Below are 20,833 nucleotides of genomic sequence, written 5' to 3' on the forward strand. Positions count from 1 at the left end.
GTGAACTCCATTCAATGTACAATGTGCGCTGAGTGGGTTCATCAAAAATGTAGTGGTCTGAGAGGGTCATTAACCAGTGTGGCAGCTACATTCAAATGTAAGGTGTGCACAGAGGGAGCTGCAGATGGAGGAAATGTTGAGTTGGATCTTGGAGACGGCGTGAAGCACGGTGGAAGGTGTGAAAACATTTTGCTACCTCGGAGACATGCTGAATGGAGAAGGTGGATCAGACTCGGCAACGGTTGCTCGAGTGAGATGTGCATGGAATAAGTTTCGGGAACTGAGTGGCGTGCTGATGAGGAGGGGAGTGTCGCTGAAGCTGAAGGGAAAGGTGTATGCTGCATGTGTGAGAAGTGTTATGATTTATGGGAGCGAGACATGGGTAATGAACGTAGAGCAGCAACGAAGGCTGGAAAGGGTGGAAATGCGAATGGTTCGATGGATGTGTGGAGTATCGTTGAGAGAGAGGAAGACAAATGATGAATTGCGAAAGATGATGGGAATATTGCCTGTGATTGATGCTGTGAAGAGGCACAGGTTGAGATGGTTTGGTCATGTGTTGAGGAAGGATGAAAGTGACTGGTTGAGAAGAGTGATGGAAATTAATGTAGAAGGAAGTAGAGGACGGGGTTAGACCGAGAAAGACTTGGCTAAAGATGGTGGAAGAAGAAATGCGGGCAAGGGGGTTAACAAGGAGAGATGCAGAAAATAGGGCAATATGGAGAAGATTGTCATGGGGACCGCAAGGCTAACCCCCACTCTAGCAGGGAAAATGGCCTTAAAATGCATGTTGTTGTTGTTGTTGTTGTTTGAATTATACATGGTGAATTCAAAAATGTTTATGGACAAGATACTCCTGATCTTCCAAGAAAGGCCAAGGACTTTTTTCAATACATAAGTATGTAACTAATTGGAAGAAAAACTATTTACTCACAAATTATATATTTCAACAGCGCCCTCCTCATCTCGCACCATCATAGCCATCTCGCTCGTAGAACCTTTTGATCACTCCTTGTAGCTCGTCAAGACCGCTTAATCTCTTTCCATGACAATCCTGGAAAATTGATAATTTCAAGAAGAGGGAATGCAAACATTATCGATGGAATTTTGAATTCGAATAAAATAAGCCATCAGATGTAAACCTTTGAAACGGCATCACAGGATCTGTTCGGCCATCTCCACATGCTGCGATGATCATCAGGATGAGAAGAGAATAATAAGTCAAAGTCCAGAATGCATGTTTTCCCATTTTTTATTGAAAAATGTACAAACTGTACAGTATATGGATCTTTGCCGGGATAAACGTTCCGACTCGATGGTTCCTCTTGCGAAAACGGTGGTATTACAAGATGACCGTCCAGTGTCTGAAGGGCAGTGGGTTAACTCGACAGTACAGTAAGTACTTGTCCATGGCAGCCCATGGCAAACACCGAACTGTTTTGACAGTTTCGTGTGCATGTTGTGTCTATTCACAGCTCACAAGGCACAGTCGTACATACAGTTGACTACATTTCACAGGCTCAAGTCGGTACCACAAGAATCAAGTACACATAGTATATTAGATCAAGGAAAACTATTACTGTAAGTTTTCTGGCGTTAAAGTAATTGGAGCTATCACCCCACCTGTGTGTACCAAGAACGTCAAAGGAATCATCACCTTCTATGTCTAACTCGCAAACTTTTAGATAATAAACCTCTGTGTGACGTCTGTTGTGTTCCTCACAGTAAAATAACAAAGTTCCAAAAATGTTCCGTGAGCATATAACTGGTACCGTCATATGTACTGAACAGTAGTAATTTTTGTTACATTTTTTTTGGAGGGGTTGGTGGGGTTTATCTACAAGCAAGTCCAGAGCTACACATGGGCAAAGTTGCACTTTGATTTGTAACAAAATATTATATTCTGATTGAAACGTGCACGCACTACGTGCGGCTAAAGCGTTTGGCCTCGTATACAAAGATGTGCCATTCTTTAATGTGCACTCAGTATGCTTCTTTACATGAAGGTAATAAATAAAATTGTTTTGTCTTCTCTTCTTTCTTTTTTTTGTAACAAGCACAATAGGCGATGCATTCATCGTATGAAAATGCTGCGCTATGCACATACCATATTACAAAAAAAAAAAAAAAAAAAAATGCAAGCCGCTCGGAATCAGATGGACAATGGACATTTTAACATTACACTTACTATCTAAGTATCTAAATCACACAAATATATCTATATATATATATCTATATATATACATAGTAGAGTACAAAATAGTGAGCCCTACAAAGGGAGTGTTACTCATTTCCATCAAAAAATTGAGAAACTATTGAAAATTGTGATCTCTGTAAATGGATTACGTATGTATTTGAAACAATAGACGACATACTATCGGAAGTACCTGTATTCGACTTAACATCGGCGATGTGTGAATTATGCTTGAAGCATCAATAAGGGAAGGAATACGTTATTTGTTTAACCATCAGCATCCACTATGGCCTGTAGATATCTGGAAATGTTTAACCATGATAACTAGTCAATCTGTTTACTTGTTTTCCATCTTTTATTGGGGTTTCTGTGCATGCAAACAATTTTTGGCCATTTGTACTTTGCTTGCTTTGTTTGCAACACATTATCCTACTTATTTGCCTGTATTGGATTCTCCACTGCTGCCATTTTAAGGTTTATCCTGCCTTATTTAACACTGCAAAGAGCCAATCAAAGCGGGGTATTGTAAACGTTAAAAACTGTTTTTTGTTTTTTTTTGCAAATATCAATTGATCTCAATTCATAAATATGTACATCATTGTACATTTTATACAAAGCTTTGATTGCCTACATACACAACTGTATTCAGGACTCAAAATTTTGTAACCTAATGCATATCCGTCTCGCCGAAAGGTATCCAATATGACACGACACAGGTGTCGGAACATTATCGGTGCACCGCTTGTGACGACAGTCAGTAATTTATGTTCAAACCTGACAAAGTGAAAAGAAAACATTTTTGATTATAAATCAACCCTTTTCTTTTAGCCTTCAATGCACAAAAGCAAATTCACTTTTTCCCACTCAAAAGTGTGTGTACATAAAGGCTTCTGGAAACCATATGAAGGCAGAAGACTTTGTGAGCATGTGATTTAAAAAATGAAAAATAAGATTACATTAACCAGGGCAGAGACAATATGACAATGATAACAATCTGACATCACAAATGAAACCGTTTTTTGTGACACGTCTCGATATGCGTTCAAACATCAGTGGACAAGTGCTAATCAGCCCTGCTTTGCATGTAACATTTCAATGAGCAAGTTGTTACAGGGAACCTCTCCGTTGAGGTGCTTGTAATAAAGGTATTCCTCGGCCTGGAGGCTAATGGAGCGGATTTCAGGCAGCCTCAGGAGAAGCTGGCCAAACTTGTCGGAGAGCTGTGGCGAGCGACAGAGCGAGTACTCGAGTAGTGCCGCGTTCACTTGCTCTTGAACGGTCTCCACCATCGCTTGATTCTCCAAATACTTCACATCTGCAGAATGAGAATGGAGAGGCAGGAAATTAAATAATATTGATATGTAGCATTTTCATGTCAATATTATTGTTTTAAACCTGATATGAGATTATTCAAGCTAATCTTACCTAATAACCTAACCTAATAGATTCAACCACATACTTGATTACTCATACTACACCACATACTTGATTACCACATACTTGATTGATCTTGATAGATTTACTTGTGGTTGATAGATTCAACCTAATAGATCTCTCATCATTGCACTGTAAAGTATGTGGAATATATTTCCATGACATTCTTTGACCAGACTCGGTGGAATAATGGATAGATCATCTGTACTGCGTCTGGGACTTTGGCCGGTTAGAACCCCGGCTGAGTCATACCAAACACTTAAAAATAAAAAAAAGCGTTGCTTGATGCTCGGCATTTAAAAAAGGATGGAGCATGGACAATCAACCATAGGTTATCAATCATGACAAAGGCTTTGATGGGCCTCATGGCCTCCTCCTGCATTGAAGTTCATTTGTAAGGTAACTTATATTATGATACTAGCAGGCGCTACCTGGCGCTGCCCCAGGAGAGGGGTGGTTGATATCCGGCACTGCCTGGCTGGGTGAGCTTGAGGGCAGTGGTTTCAGGATGTGTTGGACATTGAAAAGTTATGGAGTTATTGGCCTCATGGTGGTTACCTTTTCCCTGCAAGCCGGCGGCAGCACTACCTGAAACCACATCCCGATATACACATATAGCGGCATTTGGTGGCCTCAAAATGGATGTCAAGGCCATCGTGCGGTAGCTTATGTCTAAAAAGCTTGCCTACATTCTAAAGTGCCAACACCTAAAATTTGGGGCCTCTAGCTGCTACGCTTCAGCCATGAAAGAATGACGTACAAATGCATAATCAAACAAACCCATGAAAAAATTTACAATATTATTATGGACCACAGACAAAAATGGTGCCGGAAGCTATAAAAGACAGGAAAAAAAGTAAAGGGCATTAAAGTAAATTCAATTTCGAGGAAAGCCAAAAAGCAAGTGTGTGAATGGATATTGCTTTAGTACTGAGCTTATTGGAGATTTCCTGTGGAGCATGCACCCAAAAGGTGATCACCAGGTGGGTATTCACGAGTTCACAAGAGTGCTCGTGTTTAAGATCTTTGAACAGGTGTCTTTGGCTGTAATTGCAGAGATTTGTTTAAAATAAATAAATAAATAAACTTTTACTACGATTCAGTGCAAATATCAGTTAGAGCAGTTGTCAAATTGATGATGCAAATAATGCTTTTTTTTTTTAAAGAAAGAACAAGATAAGTTCACAAAAACCCATTACGCAACTTTTTCAGACATTTGTGAAAAAGTCTATGGATCGCAAAAGGAAGGAAATAAATTAACGTTTGCAATAAGGTTTGAAAATAAGGGAATAGCAATTAAATGATACTGCTTCAATGAAACAGGTAGGTAAAGCAGAACTACTATTACCACTACTACTTGTGGATGCCGATTTACCCAGCAACTCTTTATTCGAAAGTTCAACAAACAACCTTCAGTCAGTGATGAAACTAATGATACCGAGTTTATGTCACAGATATTTGGTGTCACCTCTTAATTAGGTTTATTTTACATGTCCTGTGTTAAAATTTGTGAATCTGTACAGTATATCGACTACTTTAGACGTCTGCTAAATAGTAACAATGTTCATGTTGTAATATTTGTGTTTGGGTTTATTTTACATTCACATTTATTGAGTGTGAAATTGATTGCTAAAAGTGATATATTATGACCTTGATATATTATGATGAAAGTGATATATTATGACCTTGATATATTATGATGAAAGTGATATATTATGATACTATGGGCTCACCCTGGGAGGGAAAATTGCAATAAATGTACAAAAAAGTCCAATAGTAAAAGGAATCATTCAAGATGAAAACATGTTGAAGCTATGAAGTAGATATCAAGAAACTGAGATGACAAGTGAAGCATTATCTCACATGAGTGCACATAACTTGCAGCAGGAGGCATACATGGTACATGGGGTGCTTTAAAGGTTGTACGAATGAGATATTAACAAAAGATATACTACATATACATTATACATATTTGGGGGGGGGGGAGGCGGGGCGGTGGCTTTGACGGGCCCCTCCATTTTGGGGGAGGGAGGGAGGGGAATGGAAGGAGGAAAATTTACCCGTACAAAGAGTGCTTGATAACTGCAGTGTTGCTCAGGTAAAAAAGGGAAATTGTGATACCCTCTGCCACCATCACCAGCTGGCGTGACACGGTACACATTTACATAGAGGATTTACACCCCTCTCCCGGTCTCCCACACCCCCGCATAAGACCGCAGCCACATAGCCTATGTTACCCCCAGACAAAGTTGTATTTCTATTTGTACCCCAAGTAAAGTATATAAGTGTTTATAGCTGGAGTACCCGGCATTGCTCAAGCGAAAAAGAAACATAGACATATTTGAAATGAGGGAAAATATAATGGAAAAGCAAATACATCCAAATCAGAATCCATCAGAAATGTCAAATCATCATTTTACCTTTTCGTTGAATATATGCTGCTGAATGTGCCAATGATCACGTTTCTGAGTTAAGTATGATGAATTTAGGAAGCAGAAGAAGCCTTACAACTAACTTTGCCTGCTTCCAGAATTGTTTGATTATTTGTGTTCAAATGTCTGGTAAATGTTTTGTATTTATATATACGATTGTGTACTTGTATATAACTGTCATTAATCAAAAAGGCTTCGGCACTATCGAGCGATTTTTTAAAAATCCAAAAAAACCGAACTTTTGTTAAAACTTTTTTTTTGTTTGGCCGAAAACACTCCCAGGCACTCACTGATGAACCTCTGAAAGTTTGACAAAGATCCGTTAAGCCATCCCTGAGAAAAATGGCGACAGACCAACATATATACATACATATACTGTAAGCCTGGTGTTGGCTTAGCAGTTTAGGGTGCTGGCTCGGGATCCTGGGATCCTGAGTTCGAATCCCGGTCGATTGGTGAATTCATGCCAGGGGACAAAGCCTGTCACCTTCTGAGGTCGGCAAATGGAGTACCAGCTTGCTGGGATGAATGATCCCGGTGTGTACCCGGGTTTAGAATAGGTACACGGTATCCCTGCGCAGTGCGCATCAAAAGAGGCGACTAAGGGTTGGCGTCAGGAAGGACATCCCGCCATAAAAACATTGCCTCAAACAGGGAACCAGGATTGTCATGGGGCCCGCAAGGCTAATCCTGCAACACACTATTATTGTTAGTGAGGAAACATTTTTCTTCCTAATTCTATCTGCTTCTGCATTGGAAAAAAAAAATGTCGTGTATAGCACGATACTTGCGAAATCCCTAAACTATGCTGTTGGCCTATGATGACCTCAAAAATAATTATTGGTGGTTGAATTCAGCGACCAAATATGCAAGTCCTCTTCAAATTTCAAGTCAATCGGATAACAATTGAGGATTTTAGAAATTTGGCCTATGTTGACCTTTTGGCCTAAGTTGACCTCAAAAATAGTTGGTGGTTGAATTTAGTGACCATATATGCAAATCCTATTCAAATTTCAAGTCAATCGGATAAAAATTGAGGATTTTAGGAATTTGACAAAGTTGGTGACCTTTGCCCTATGTTGACCTATTTACCTTTTAACCCCAAAAACAACAGGCTTCTTGCTTATGACAAACCTCACCATTTGGTGAAGTTTCGTGAAGATCGGTTGAAAATTGTGACCTGGAGGCGACTGACAAACAGACAGAATAACGCAGAAGTTCAACCAATATGCTTGAAAAATCTTCGAATTTCGCAAGTAACAAGTTGCAGCTTCATGGACTCATGTGAGTGTCTTGTTTGGAGATCATTTATTTGAACGCTTCTCATAGATCATGAAACAATAAGCTGTGAGAGTGTTCGAGAAAGACTCCGATCCCCAATGGCTAACGTTTTGTGCACCTGTTATACTCGCGTTCTGTAGAAACTGATTTATCATTATGGCACTGCCTGGAAGCGATTGAGTAAACCTTGATGTGCTGGCTAATACTGTCCTTACCAATGGGTAGCCTTCCCTCCTACCCGTCCTGTGGCTTGTACGTTCGTTTTCAGGCACAAAAACCCAGGCCGAGGAGCATAACACACACATGTGGACACTGGGACAACTCACCGCCACGTAAAGTAATGCCAAACATAGCATGGACAGGGCCTGCCTGGGACACTGCAGGGACAACACATTCGAGAAACAGCTGTTACGCTTTGGTTTATGGGGTGGGGGGTTATAACTTTGGCCATGGCCTAATTCTATCTTTCCAAGTCAAACTCAGCAATTTCCTGTGAAACTACTGATTTCCACCCAATTTTAACTGCATTTGCAAAGTTTCATCATCTGTGCTCGCATCTGCTGAGTGTATTTATGAGACTTTGATTTTGATGTGTATAGTTGTTATGAGATGTTAGGTCAGAATGCTGGTGATTAATGCAAGTCTTGGGTCACAAGTTAACCAGGTGTGATTGGGCATGGTTCCGCCGACGGTGGTGGAGTACGTGTACAGCAAGATAAGATAAGCTCTTATGTAAAACAAGCAAAGTCTCCCTCGGTAATCAATAGTCACAGCAAAGTTTATAGCTGTGTGAAAGAAAGACATTAAACCGCATCCGTCCAATGGAAACGGTGCGGAGCAGGAATGGCAAATGGAGTCATGGTGCAGGTGTCTTGCTGAAAATGGTATATTGCAATGGGAGATGGTAAATACATTTTTATCAGTGCAATAAGATAACTCAGTTAATATATGATTTTTACTATTCGCATATGGGATTTGCATGGAAACCGCATTTACACTCTCTCCTTGAAGGTAGCATTTAGAAGGTGCTAGTGGGCCTTCTCTTAAAATTGCTTTGCAGATGCTTCACCTGTAATGGCACTTGGTTGGACATTCTAGTATCAAGGGAGGTGCAAACACCCCCGCCCCCCTTTATATGGGACAGTTTCTCTGTATGCCACTTTAACATAGGGACTGAAAGTAATGCTCTAGAAAAGTTCATATAAAGGGGTGCCAATTTGATTCATACACCTGCATGAAGAACTAAATGTATTTTATTTGCCAGATGTAGGGTGCCCCTTTATATGAACTTTTCGATAGCATTACCTGGTTCCTCCTCAGAACACAAGGGTAGTCTAGCATGCACACGAGATTTTTTGAATGTCCCTTTTTTTCTATTGTTTGGCATTTTCTATGCCCCTGGCATTTTCCCAAGAATTTTGATCTATCTATGATGACGGAGTAGTTGTACACAAACATAGAAGTTAGGATGTCGTGTGAGTTGCAGTTGAGGCTGACGTTGGCGTGTTTTGCCAACTTGTACGTGTGCGCACTGCTCTAGTGTAATGGGCCTGGGGGCGTTGGCGAAGCAGAGAGGGTATAGTTTGCTGCAGTGCATACTCTACAAACTCTGTAGTACAGACTGCAACCAAAGACAGCTGGATAGACAAGCGGGGGTTGTTGATTGGAGATTGTGGTGAGCTGATCGTTGTGTGAGGCTTTGTCCTGGATGGAGTTACACATTGTTTCGGATATACCTAACCAGGTGAGAAATGAGTATTCCATCACAATCTTGACCTGAGCCTTATAGAAGGTGAAGTATTGAGGAAACAGGAGGTAAACTACTTATTGGAGAGTTCACAGCTTCTGTCCTGCTCTTATAGTTACGGTATTGATTTGGTTGTTCCAGTTGAGCTTCTGGCCTATGACGACCACCAATATGTTGTCATTGCAGAAATACGCTGATACCATTGAAATTCCATGGAATATTGCTGAGATTCCTCTTCTTGGATATAGTTGTAACCCTGTTTAATCAGGGGCGAATGTAACTTACCACTCATCAACTCAATCCTGGATATTCTCACTGTCATTCATCACTGTCAAGTGATGTCATTCATCACTGTCAAGTGATGTCATTCATCAGAAAAAAATGAAATTGATGATGTAATAAATGAAGGAATAATAAAGAAAAAAATCAATTATGATTAATCTACAAACATAATATTATAGTAATATGGTAGAAAAAAGGAATTTTTAAAAATCATTAGAGAGTGAAAATTGGATGGCCTAGAGGTACTCACATTCACCTATAAGCTGTCTAGTCTGGGTTTGAATCTCAGCCCAGCTACAAACTGTCATCCAGGAGGTTCACGAGGCATCAATGTGCCCTCGGATGGACATTAAATGGGCGCCGCATGTGCCGGAATTAATTGGTGGCCGTTAAAGACCCCACGGTGTCCTTCATGAGGTGTAGGTGGGCTATCTCCTGTACCCTGGTCAAATTCCAAGTTCCTGCTCTAACCTACTGGGGGCACTGCATCACTGGCCCAGCTGCACCCCCAACAAATGATGCCACCAAGAGCCATGTGCTGCATGTTAATGAAGAAGAAGAGTGAAATAATTTCATAAAATAACCCTTACGGTGTCTAAGGCGTATTGAGGAACTTGTACATAAATCAGGTGCGGCACAAGGGCATCAGAAGAAATTGATGGACTTTTACATTAGTTACAAGGACATCAGTAAATAAAGGACATGTCAACACAGGAAACAGGATTCATATCTGGTCTCCCAGCATCATGAGCAACGTGTTCTGATGGGAACACCAAACAAGGCCAACCACACTAACAAAGTGACCTCATTTCCAATTATATGATGAAAATGATGAGGACAGATCATTATGAGAAAAAGCAAAGATAGGAAGAGATTATTAACAATAATAATAATTTTAACAAGAAACATTCAAGAGGATGGATTAAAGCACCGTAAAATGGTACAACACGATGCAAAATGCCAAGGGTTAATGGATGTTGATAGATAACAATGGAATCAAATCGAAAAAAAACGACGCCTTCATGTTTTGGGAATGTCAGCCATGAGAATCACCGCAATAAATGTCTTTTCATAAACATCTTGTATCAGAGTTCAACAAATGCAAGAAATTCTCAGCACTCCGCGAGACGCGGGCCCACGTTGCTTGTAGCTCAAAATGAGGATTGTTTCACCCGAGTTAGCCCTTCCCCCAACCGACTCCTCACCACTTTGAGTTTGAGCCAATTGTTTGGACGCCATGTTACTTTGCTGTCTCATGATGCTTTTTGCACACTCTTGTAACTGGTGTTGGCTCAACGGCTAAGATGACGCTTAAGATATCAGGGTCGGTCTTTAGCTGTTATGCCATTGACATAACACCAGGTGGGTTGACTCAGCCTGTCATCCTTCCGAGATTGGTAAAATGCGTACCAGCTTACTGGCAACAGGGGTACTGCATCGGCGGCACAGCCCCGCTTCCAGAAGATGATGCAAACAGCAGCCACAGGCTGCAGAAGAAGCGACGACAACCCGCTCTTGTTCCCGCAACTGGAAGCCGGATGCTTCCAGTACTCTTTCAAGAAATATGGAGTGCAAGTTGACGCAGCAGATAGAAACGGTCACCTAGCCGTAATGGCGTGCAACGCTCGCAGATCAATGCTTCCCGGTGGATTTGGGTCACAGAATTCCAGAACTGAAAACGCACACTCTGGCCCAGCATCTGCACTCACACATGAACTCTTTTGCCTTCCGTCGAACCCCGTGTACTCCTTGTACCTTGTCGCGTCCTTTGCGGCAATCCCATGACCTGCGTTTGCCCCGGTTCTCAGTGAGCTCCTTTCTCGCTTAGTCTTGTACTCACGGATGGATCAAAGGGAGAACAGCGAGGCAGCTGAGTGTGGTTGCGATGGCTGTTACAGGCCTTTCCGTCACTATTCCCAAAGCAACCGAGCAGCGATTTTTTTCCCCCATTTCTCAGCCAAAAGATTACACCATACGGCGTCCCTATGGCAGACACATCTGTGCTCTCATGGTGTAGTAATGTAAATGCTAAACAGTGATCTGGATTGGAATGTCTTGTGGTATTCAAACAACTGTCTCGAAGCTGTTAAGAGCGTCAGATCAAGTAGGAGACTCTATGCAGCTGAAACTCTTGTTTCGTCAACGATTCTGGAAGAAACATCTTTTTAACGCAGGTTGTGCAGTTAGTCAAGGGCGACAGGTAAGGCTATGACATGGCATTCGTGCGCACCTGTCTCACCACTTAGCAAAGATGTCCATCTGTGAAATCCCTGCCCCTTGGGCCTTGTTGGACTGCTCCCAGCACCGACAGCCTGGGAAACATCTCGGAGCCCTCGTTGGAGCAGGAAGCTACACTTGTGAATTCAGTGTGCTTCTGCGTTCAGTGATGATTTCAGAATGTAAATGCTGCGAGCGAAGAGATAACTAAACCACATGATGTCAAAAGACTAACTTGGACAAGGGCAACATCGATTTAGTTTAGCCAACCGTTCTGTGGCAACTCTTTGAGAAATGATAAAAGTACATATTTTATAAACAATATATTGTAACCGTAGCCACCTCCACCCACTCACCCTTATTATACTCTTCTGAATATTTTCTGTTAAATCCACAATCCACTTCGACACACACACACACACACACACACACACACACACACACACACGCACACACACATACACACATATACAGTATACACACACATACACACATACACACATATACACATACATACATACATACACACACACACACACATACACACACACACGCACACACACACACACACACACACACACACACACACACACATACACACATACACACACATACCAAAATACACACACACACATACACACATGCACACACATACACACATACACACACATGCACACACATACACACACATGCACATACACATGCACACATGCACATACACACACACACATGCACATACACACACACACATACATGCACACACATACACACATACACACACATGCACATACATACACACACATGCACACACATACACACACATGCACACACATACACATACACATGCACACATACACATACACACACATGCACATACACACACACACACACACACACACACACACACACACACATACATCACACACATACACACATACACACACATACACACACATACACATACACACACACATGCACATACACACACACACACACATACATACATGCACACACATACACACATACACACACATGCACACACATACACGCACATGCACACATGCACAATGCACATACACACATGCACATACACACACACACACACACATACATCACACACATACAAACATACACACATACACACATACACACATATACAGTATACGCACACATACACACATACACACATATACACATACATACATACACACACACACACACACATACACACACACACACATACATCACACACATACACACACATACACACACATGCACACACATACACACACATACACATACACACACATGCGCATACACACACACACATACATACATGCACACACATACACACACATACACACATACACACACATGCACACATACACGCACATGCACATACACACGCACACATGCACATACACATGCACACATGCACAATGCACATACACACACACACACACACACACACACACATACATCACACACATACAAACATACACACATACACACATACACACATACACACACATACACACATACACACATACACACACATACATGCACAGACACACATACACACACATATACATACACATACACACACATACATGCACAGACAGATATGCAGACAGAAGCACCCACAACCACACACAGACACAGAAAGACACACATACAATGCATATCCATACTCACATACATACATACACACACACACACACACACACACACACACACACTCACACACACACACACACTCCCTTGCGTTGTGTCCATAATGTGAATGCAACCACCAAAAAGCATATCCAGCAGTGAAACCTTAAGCAAAGTGTGTTCAGCTTCGGCTCCCCAGCTGTACAATTGGAACTTCCACGATTAAATATTCCATGAACAATTATAATTGACGGTGTTTCCCTTCCTTGTTATTACAGTGATATTGGCTAAAATGCTACTGTTGGGGAAGGTGGGGCAACATTCCCCCCTCACCCTATCACCCCTGACCTGTTATCGTCCTCAGTCCTTTTTGTTCGAATTCATATATATTCATTATATAATGAACATTGTCCGTGTGGAATTGCCCGCTATCCCGCGTCCGTCAGCCAGGTATCCCTCCGGTACAAAGGTTCAGGATGCTGAACAGGGTTGTACCAGGACCGAGGAGGTCATACAGCGGGTGGGTGGCATCATGCCCACCCTTCACGACAGGGGCATCTACCCCCCATCTTACTGGCTTTACATTCATTTTAAACATAAATCAGTTTTCATTGGTTAATGAACGGACGAACAACAGAGTGGCAGACCTCACCTGGACTAAACAGAAGCAAGTATTTGAGGCACACAAATTCTCGGCGGTCTGCTTGCAGCAAGCGGAGTTTGCTCACAAGCTCCTGGGTGCGGCACAGAAGCGCATGCAGAGGTTCGCTGGCATGAGCAGACAATGCGCAGAGATCCACCTGCGAATCGTGGCAATGACAACATGGCATGCAACCGGTGTGTTAGGGTCCCATTATTATCATCATCATACATTTCATTGACGTGGATTCTTTGGTATGACTTGAACCGGTCCAAACGGGATGGGTGTTTTTTAGAGGACACCATCTCCTTACTGGATGGCAATTGGCTCCCTACGGTAGCTCATCTGCCTTTTCTCAGGTGTCACAGTCAGCCATGCCACAATAAACCTCAGTGAGGGGTGTCGGTTTAGTCGCAGACAACCCGACCATGCGAAAGGTAGCACTGGGTTACATGTTACCAGTGGCATTCCCAAAAGACTGACCTGACCTAAAACTTTTTACCCTTTTTAGTCTATTAAGGAAATTATCCAGAATAGGCCTAACGTACTTAATCTGGTCGGCGTCATCAAAATGACCACGTGCAACTCCAAGCTTGTTAACCTTGAAGGTGCCACCGTGCAACTATAGCTGCCCAGTAGGTCAAACTAAGGTTTGACGTTGGACCGCTCAGTGGTCTTCAACCATGACTGAAACTACTCGGTGGTCGAAACATCGGAGCTGAGCCTTGCATACCATGCAGCAATGCGGGTTCCATCAATTTCTTAATATGGGTCTTCAAAACTACAACCATTTTTGGAAGTTGGTGGGGCGATATGGGAGACTGCAAACTCCAAACAAAATTCAAAATTTTTTGATAATTTTTAGATAAAATGAACGTTTTGTCTTAATTACATTGTTAACACAATTACATTGTTTAAATAATTACATTGTTTTTGCTTATCATCTATCTATAATGCCAGTAATCTCTGTGTGTCTGTCTGTGTGTCTGTGTGTTTGTCTGTGACCGCTGTTTCTCGACAACCACGGGTCCGATATACTTGAAACTTGCCAGGTATATTGCTGGGGACCCGAGGATGTGCCTTTTCAAGGTTTGTAATTAATCGGACAAGTACCTACCGAGCTATGTCCAAAAAACGCTTCAACCAATCAGAGAGCAGCGAGCTATCACGTGTGCCGAACCGTTAATGCAATGCAAGCGTTAATGCGTTAATGCAAGGCTTTTCTTTTTTTCCCTCTTCTCTTTCTACTTTTCCTTGCGATTAAATTGCAAACAGCCAAAATACGTTGGCGCTAATTGAATAATTGGCCATTAACACTAAAATAATCGTAACTGCGATATGCCAACTTCCGGACAGTGCAGCCTTCCATGTTGTTGTTGTTTGCAGCAGCTGTTTGCAGCAAGGCAAGGCTTTTCTTTTTTTCCCTCTTCTCTTTCTACTTTTCCTTGCGATTAAATTGCAAAAAGCCAAAATACGTTGGCGATAATTGAATAATTGGGCATTAATAGATAGATAGATAGATATGCGATATGCGAACTTCCGGACAGTGTGCGCGTTACGAGCTGACCGCCATTACGGTACGTAATTCGATTTCTTATGCGCATTATTTCTCCCAATTCAGTCAGAGCGAAGGGCGGAAGCGAAGAGCGTTGTTATTTTTTGTTTACGGGCGTACGGGCGGGGTAGAGCGTACGGGTAGCGTTTTTTTTTTTTTTTGGCAAGGAACGGGCACCCACGTACGGGCAATGCCCTAGTCATTCTTTGAAATTGTCATCAACATGTTTTCCTTCATCCCTTCCATTAGTTCTTTTTTGGAAACCCGTTATTTCTATTATGTGGAGGTGAAAAGCCGAACACAAGATGTGCTCAAGTACACGACGTGGCTAAGCATCGCACCTGTTGCCCGGTGACCATGAGCACGGTACCCTCACACCCGTGCTGGACCTGTCGAGAAATGTGGTCCAACACCAGGAGCTCACTCCAGCAGTTTTGGAGCAGCTTCATCTGATCATCAACCTGTAAGAATAGAGAGCAATGCACCGGTCATTTAAACACATACGTACATTAAACAAGTCGCTTTGTGCGTCATTTCTTTATGGAAGGGCAGATATTCCAAACTTTTGTCAGAATTCAGGATCATTAGACAAAATGCATCCAATAAAAGTTTCTGAAAGAACACATCTGTAAAGGCCTGCATGTTTTTGATAAATTGTTTTATGGCCTCACCACATCTCTAAACCTTATCCATCCACCATTGGCTGTTTTGGGGTTAGACAAGCTCCTCTTCTGACTCTTAAGGAAATACAAGGAACTTTGATGCAGAAGGAGGCCATTTTAAACCCATCATGCCTGCACATGTCCACAAATATACACCTGTACCACTATAACCCCAATGGAATTATACCTTATCTAATTCCAATTTAAACCTATCTACTGTTGTTGCTGCAACAACTATCCGGAAGAGCATTCCGTTCTTCACTCTCAAGCTATGGTCTGTTCCGCTGAAAATGTCTTCCGCACTTATTGTATATACCCTTCATAAACTTAAACATCTCAATCAGATCTCCTCGTAATCACCTCCTTTCTAATGTTAAACGTCCTGTCTCCTTCATGCACTGCTCATAGCTAGGTCTGGAAATCCATCTAGTTGCTCTACGCTGAACCCTCCTTAAGGCAGCTCTGTCATTCCTCAGATGTGTCCTTTTGTCTCACAAATCACTTGCCTTCTCTCCTTTTCTGTTTTTCTCCTTTGTGACACCTCTCTGCTTTTCTGGCACTGCTAGTGTTCATGATAACAACATTACAAAATGTATTATATACTTTACCATCATCTGATGTTGATTGCTCCACGTGACATAAAATGGCAATTTATTGTCTCCGCCAATTGTCTATTGATTGCTCCACGTCCTAAGGTGGATGGAGGTTATGTGTTCACTCCTGTTTGTTTGCATTTCTGTCTGTTAATTGTCTGTTTGTGAACAGGATGTCTCAAAGAGTTATGGACGGATTATTATAAAACTTGGTGGACATATTGGGTGTGTGATAATGAAGAATTGATTCGATTTTAGTGAAGATCCAGATCCGAATCCTGTATTTTTAAGTGATTCTTCACCAATGAAAGACAGGGCCAAAAACGATATATAGCATGATATCTCAAAACGTTGTGGACCAATTCGGATGAAACTTGTTGGATGAGTTGGATACAGTCACGTGAAAAAGTAAGTACACCCCATGTAAAGTTTTGACTTTTTCAACATATTTCAACATACAGCTATTTGATCTTCATTTCAACAATATTGATAGATAAAGGTGATATAATATAACAAATATCATGAAACATTTACATTTTGTAGTCCATTGTGTAATTTAAATAAACATAAATTCAAATTTCACATGTGGAAAAAGTAAGTACACCCTTGGCTCCAATAGGTGGTATTGCCCCCTTTGGCAGAAACAAGCTCAAGTCGGCGTTTCTTCTAACTGTCTACCAGTCTCTGACATCGAATGGAAGAAATTTTTGCCCACTCCTCCATGCAGAATTCTTTCAGCTGTGCGATGTTTGAGGGGTTTCTTGCATGCACAGCTCGTTTCAAATCCCCCCACAACATCTCGATGAGATTAAGATCCGGGCTTTGACTTGGCCATTCCAGAACCCTCCATTTCTTTCTTTTCAGCCATTCCTTGGTGGATTTACTGGTACTAGGGCATTGCCCGTACGTGGGTGCCCGTTCCTTGCCAAAAAAAAAAAAAAACGCTACCCGTACGCTCTACCCCGCCCGTACGCCCGTAAACAAAAAATAACAACGCTCTTCGCTTCCGCCCTTCGCTCTGACTGAATTGGGAGAAATAATGCGCATAAGAAATCGAATTACGTACCGTAATGGCGGTCAGCTCGTAACGCGCACACTGTCCGGAAGTTCGCATATCGCATATCTATCTATCTATCTATTAATGCCCATTTATTCAATTATCGCCAACGTATTTTGGCTTTTTGCAATTTAATCGCAAGGAAAAGTAGAAAGAGAAGAGGGAAAAAAAGAAAAGCCTTGCCTTGCTGCAAACAGCTGCTGCAAACAACAACAACATGGAAGGCTGCACTGTCCGGAAGTTGGCATATCGCAGTTACGATTATTTTAGTGTTAATGGCCAATTATTCAATTAGCGCCAACGTATTTTGGCTGTTTGCAATTTAATCGCAAGGAAAAGTAGAAAGAGAAGAGGGAAAAAAAGAAAAGCCTTGCATTAACGCATTAACGCTTGCATTGCATTAACGGTTCGGCACACGTGATAGCTCGCTGCTCTCTGATTGGTTGAAGCGTTTTTTGGACATAGCTCGGTAGGTACTTGTCCGATTAATTACAAACCTTGAAAAGGCACATCCTCGGGTCCCCAGCAATATACCTGGCAAGTTTCAAGTATATCGGACCCGTGGTTGTCGAGAAACAGCGGTCACAGACACACAGACAGACACACAGAGATTGCTGGAATTATAGATAGATGTTTGGGGTCATTGTCATGTTGCAAGGTCCATCTTCGGTTGAGCTTCAACTTTCCGACAGATGGCCTCACATTATCCTCAAGCACCCTCTGGTACAATCAAGAATTCATAGTGGATTCTATGATGGTGAGCTGCCCCAAACCATAATATTTCCAACACCATGCTTTACAGTTGGTATCAGGTTCTTGTGGTCAAATGCTGTCTTTGGTTTTCGCCAAACATGTCTTCTGGTACTGTGGCCAAATAGCTCCACCTTTGATTCATCTGTCCAGAGCACATTATTCCAGAAGTGCTGGTCTTTGCCTCGGTGTCCATTGGCAAACTTTAGTCTTGCCCTGATGTTCTTTCTGGACAGCAAAGGTTTCCTCCTGGCACACCTCCCATGTAGATCAAATTTGTGCAGCCTCTTTCTAATGGTAGACTCGTGCACTTTGACATCAACAGTGGCAAGAGCTACCTGTAGGTCCCGTGATGACATTCTGGGGTTCTTAGAGACTTCTTTCAGCATCTTGCGGTCTGCTCTTGGGCTGAACTTGCTGGGGCGGTCTGACCTGAACAAGTTGACAGTTGTTTGGAATCTTCTCCACTTGTAGATGATCTTCCGGACAGTCGAATGATTGATTTCAAATTGTTTGGAGATCTTTTTAAATCCCTTCCCAGACTCGTAGGCATCTATAATCTTCTTTCTGAAGGCCTCAGAGAGCTCTTTTGATCTACGCATGGTGATGCCGCACACTTCAACAACAAAGAGCAAACCAAACTAAATGTCTGAGGTTTAAATAAGACAAGTTCCTCCAAGATCCTCTATAACGATGTTCTAATCATTTGCACCTGAGCTGGTGCACCTGATTCTAATTTTAGGTATTTGAAGTAGTGATAAATGTAGGGGTGTACTTACTTTTTCCACATGCAAAATTTGCATTTATGTTTATTTAAATTATACAATGGACTACAAAATGTAAATGTTTCATGATATTTGTTATATTATATCACCTTTATCTATCAATATTGTTGAAATGAAGATCAAATAGCTGTATGTTGAAATATGTTGAAAAAGTCAAAACTTTACATGGGGTGTACTTACTTTTTCACGTGACTGTAGATGACAAGAACAAGCCAATTTAGTTTTGGTTCAGGTCCGGTTCCAGTCTGGCCTATCAGTGGGATACAAATCATAAACTGTTCAGCCTGACAGAGGTATGAGCTCTACCTAGTGCCCTTCTATTTTGATATACAGTCGGATACGTTCCTGGGAAATGCCGCGAATGTCGGAACCACGAATGTGGAAGCATTGTTGCAATGGGAAAAGGGGGGATAGGTTCCTGGCGGTTCCTGAATCACGGAAAATCCACGAATGTCGAGGAAAATCTGCAAATGTCAAGGAAAATCCCGCCAATGTCGAGGAAAATCTGTGAATGTCATGCCATTGTTTCAATGGGGGAAAGAGGGATAGGTTATAGGTTCCCGGCGGTTCCTGATTCATGAAAAAGGCGGCGAGTATTCCCGCAAAGCTATGTTTATAGTGCAAAGAGGTGGAACATTCCGCGAAGCTATGTTTACAATGTGAATGGTGGCCGCAAAACCCGTGAAAAAGCGAAGCACATGGCCGCGAATGTAAAAACAGCTCATGCTTGCAGCCCATGGAAGATATGTTTTGTGTGTAGCTGGTGGAAGATATGTTTTAGAACTGTTATTCTCGCGGCTCCTGGAATTTTTTTTTTTTTTTTTGCGCCAGTGAAAAACCGCAGATATGTAGGACACAGGGCTGCAAATGTAGAAGCAGGTCACAATTTATCAGCCGCAAACACGCAGAAACCGCGAATGTTGGGACCACAAATGTCGGCGTCCAACTGTATATGTATGTTTCATCATGTGGTGCTGATGTGACATTTTACTTTTCCAATTAATTCCATGTATTCTACAACTCAAATTAAGCTATTTATTTCAGTTACTTTTATATAATAAATTGGTTTGCTTTTGTTGTATTTACATGTTGCTTCACAACCCCCACCGACTAGCCCTCTTCTCTTCACTACCCTTCCGCACTACCCAACCAAACCCTGTACCCCACCCGCACCTTCCTTTCCCACAGCCTCCTATCCATTCCTTTTCCTTTGGTCTGTACCATTGGTGTGTGTGTGTGTGTGTGTGTGTGTGTGTGTGTGTGTGTGTGTGTGTGTGTGTGTGTGTGTTTGTATGTGTTTGTGTGTGTGTGTGTGTGTGTGTGTGTGTGTGTGTGTGTGTGTGTGTGCTTTCCCGATGCCTGAAAATTTATCAAAATTTATAAATAGCATCTCATAGTAAAGGCCACCATAACGTGCAGTGAATCGATAGTCAGTGGCATGAAAGCCTCGACCAAACAGCGACAACTTAACACATTAAAGTTGTAAAAGCAATATTTGAGAAGTTTATTCGACGCCAGTTCAAGGTTCATTTTTGAAACACACACTGAAAG

The 20,833-nt window shown here is 41.9% G+C and overlaps 1 protein-coding gene across 4 annotated transcripts in view; it reads right to left on the reverse strand.

The window, feature by feature from the left end:
- Nucleotides 1-2,542: 2,542 nt before the first annotated feature.
- Nucleotides 2,543-20,833, reverse strand: part of LOC137432931 (steroidogenic factor 1) — an 88,326-nt gene continuing 70,035 nt past the window's right edge. For 3 of the 4 annotated variants that reach the window (XM_078783742.1, XM_078783743.1, XM_068125253.2), the window contains 3 exons: nucleotides 15,777-15,896; nucleotides 13,893-14,040; nucleotides 2,555-3,509 (listed from right to left, as the gene is read on the reverse strand). In XM_078783742.1, the coding sequence (XP_078639868.1) occupies nucleotides 3,262-3,509; nucleotides 13,893-14,040; nucleotides 15,777-15,896 (516 nt within the window). In that variant the 3' untranslated portion in view covers nucleotides 2,555-3,261. Of the gene's footprint in view, nucleotides 3,510-13,892; nucleotides 14,041-15,776; nucleotides 15,897-20,833 lie in introns of all 4 variants that reach the window. The other variant, XM_068125252.2, reaches the window with a different exon arrangement.

Source organism: Myxine glutinosa, chromosome 8 (genome assembly GCF_964187855.1).
Source record: "Myxine glutinosa chromosome 8, kmMyxGlut1.1, whole genome shotgun sequence".
NCBI lineage: Eukaryota > Metazoa > Chordata > Myxini > Myxiniformes > Myxinidae > Myxine > Myxine glutinosa.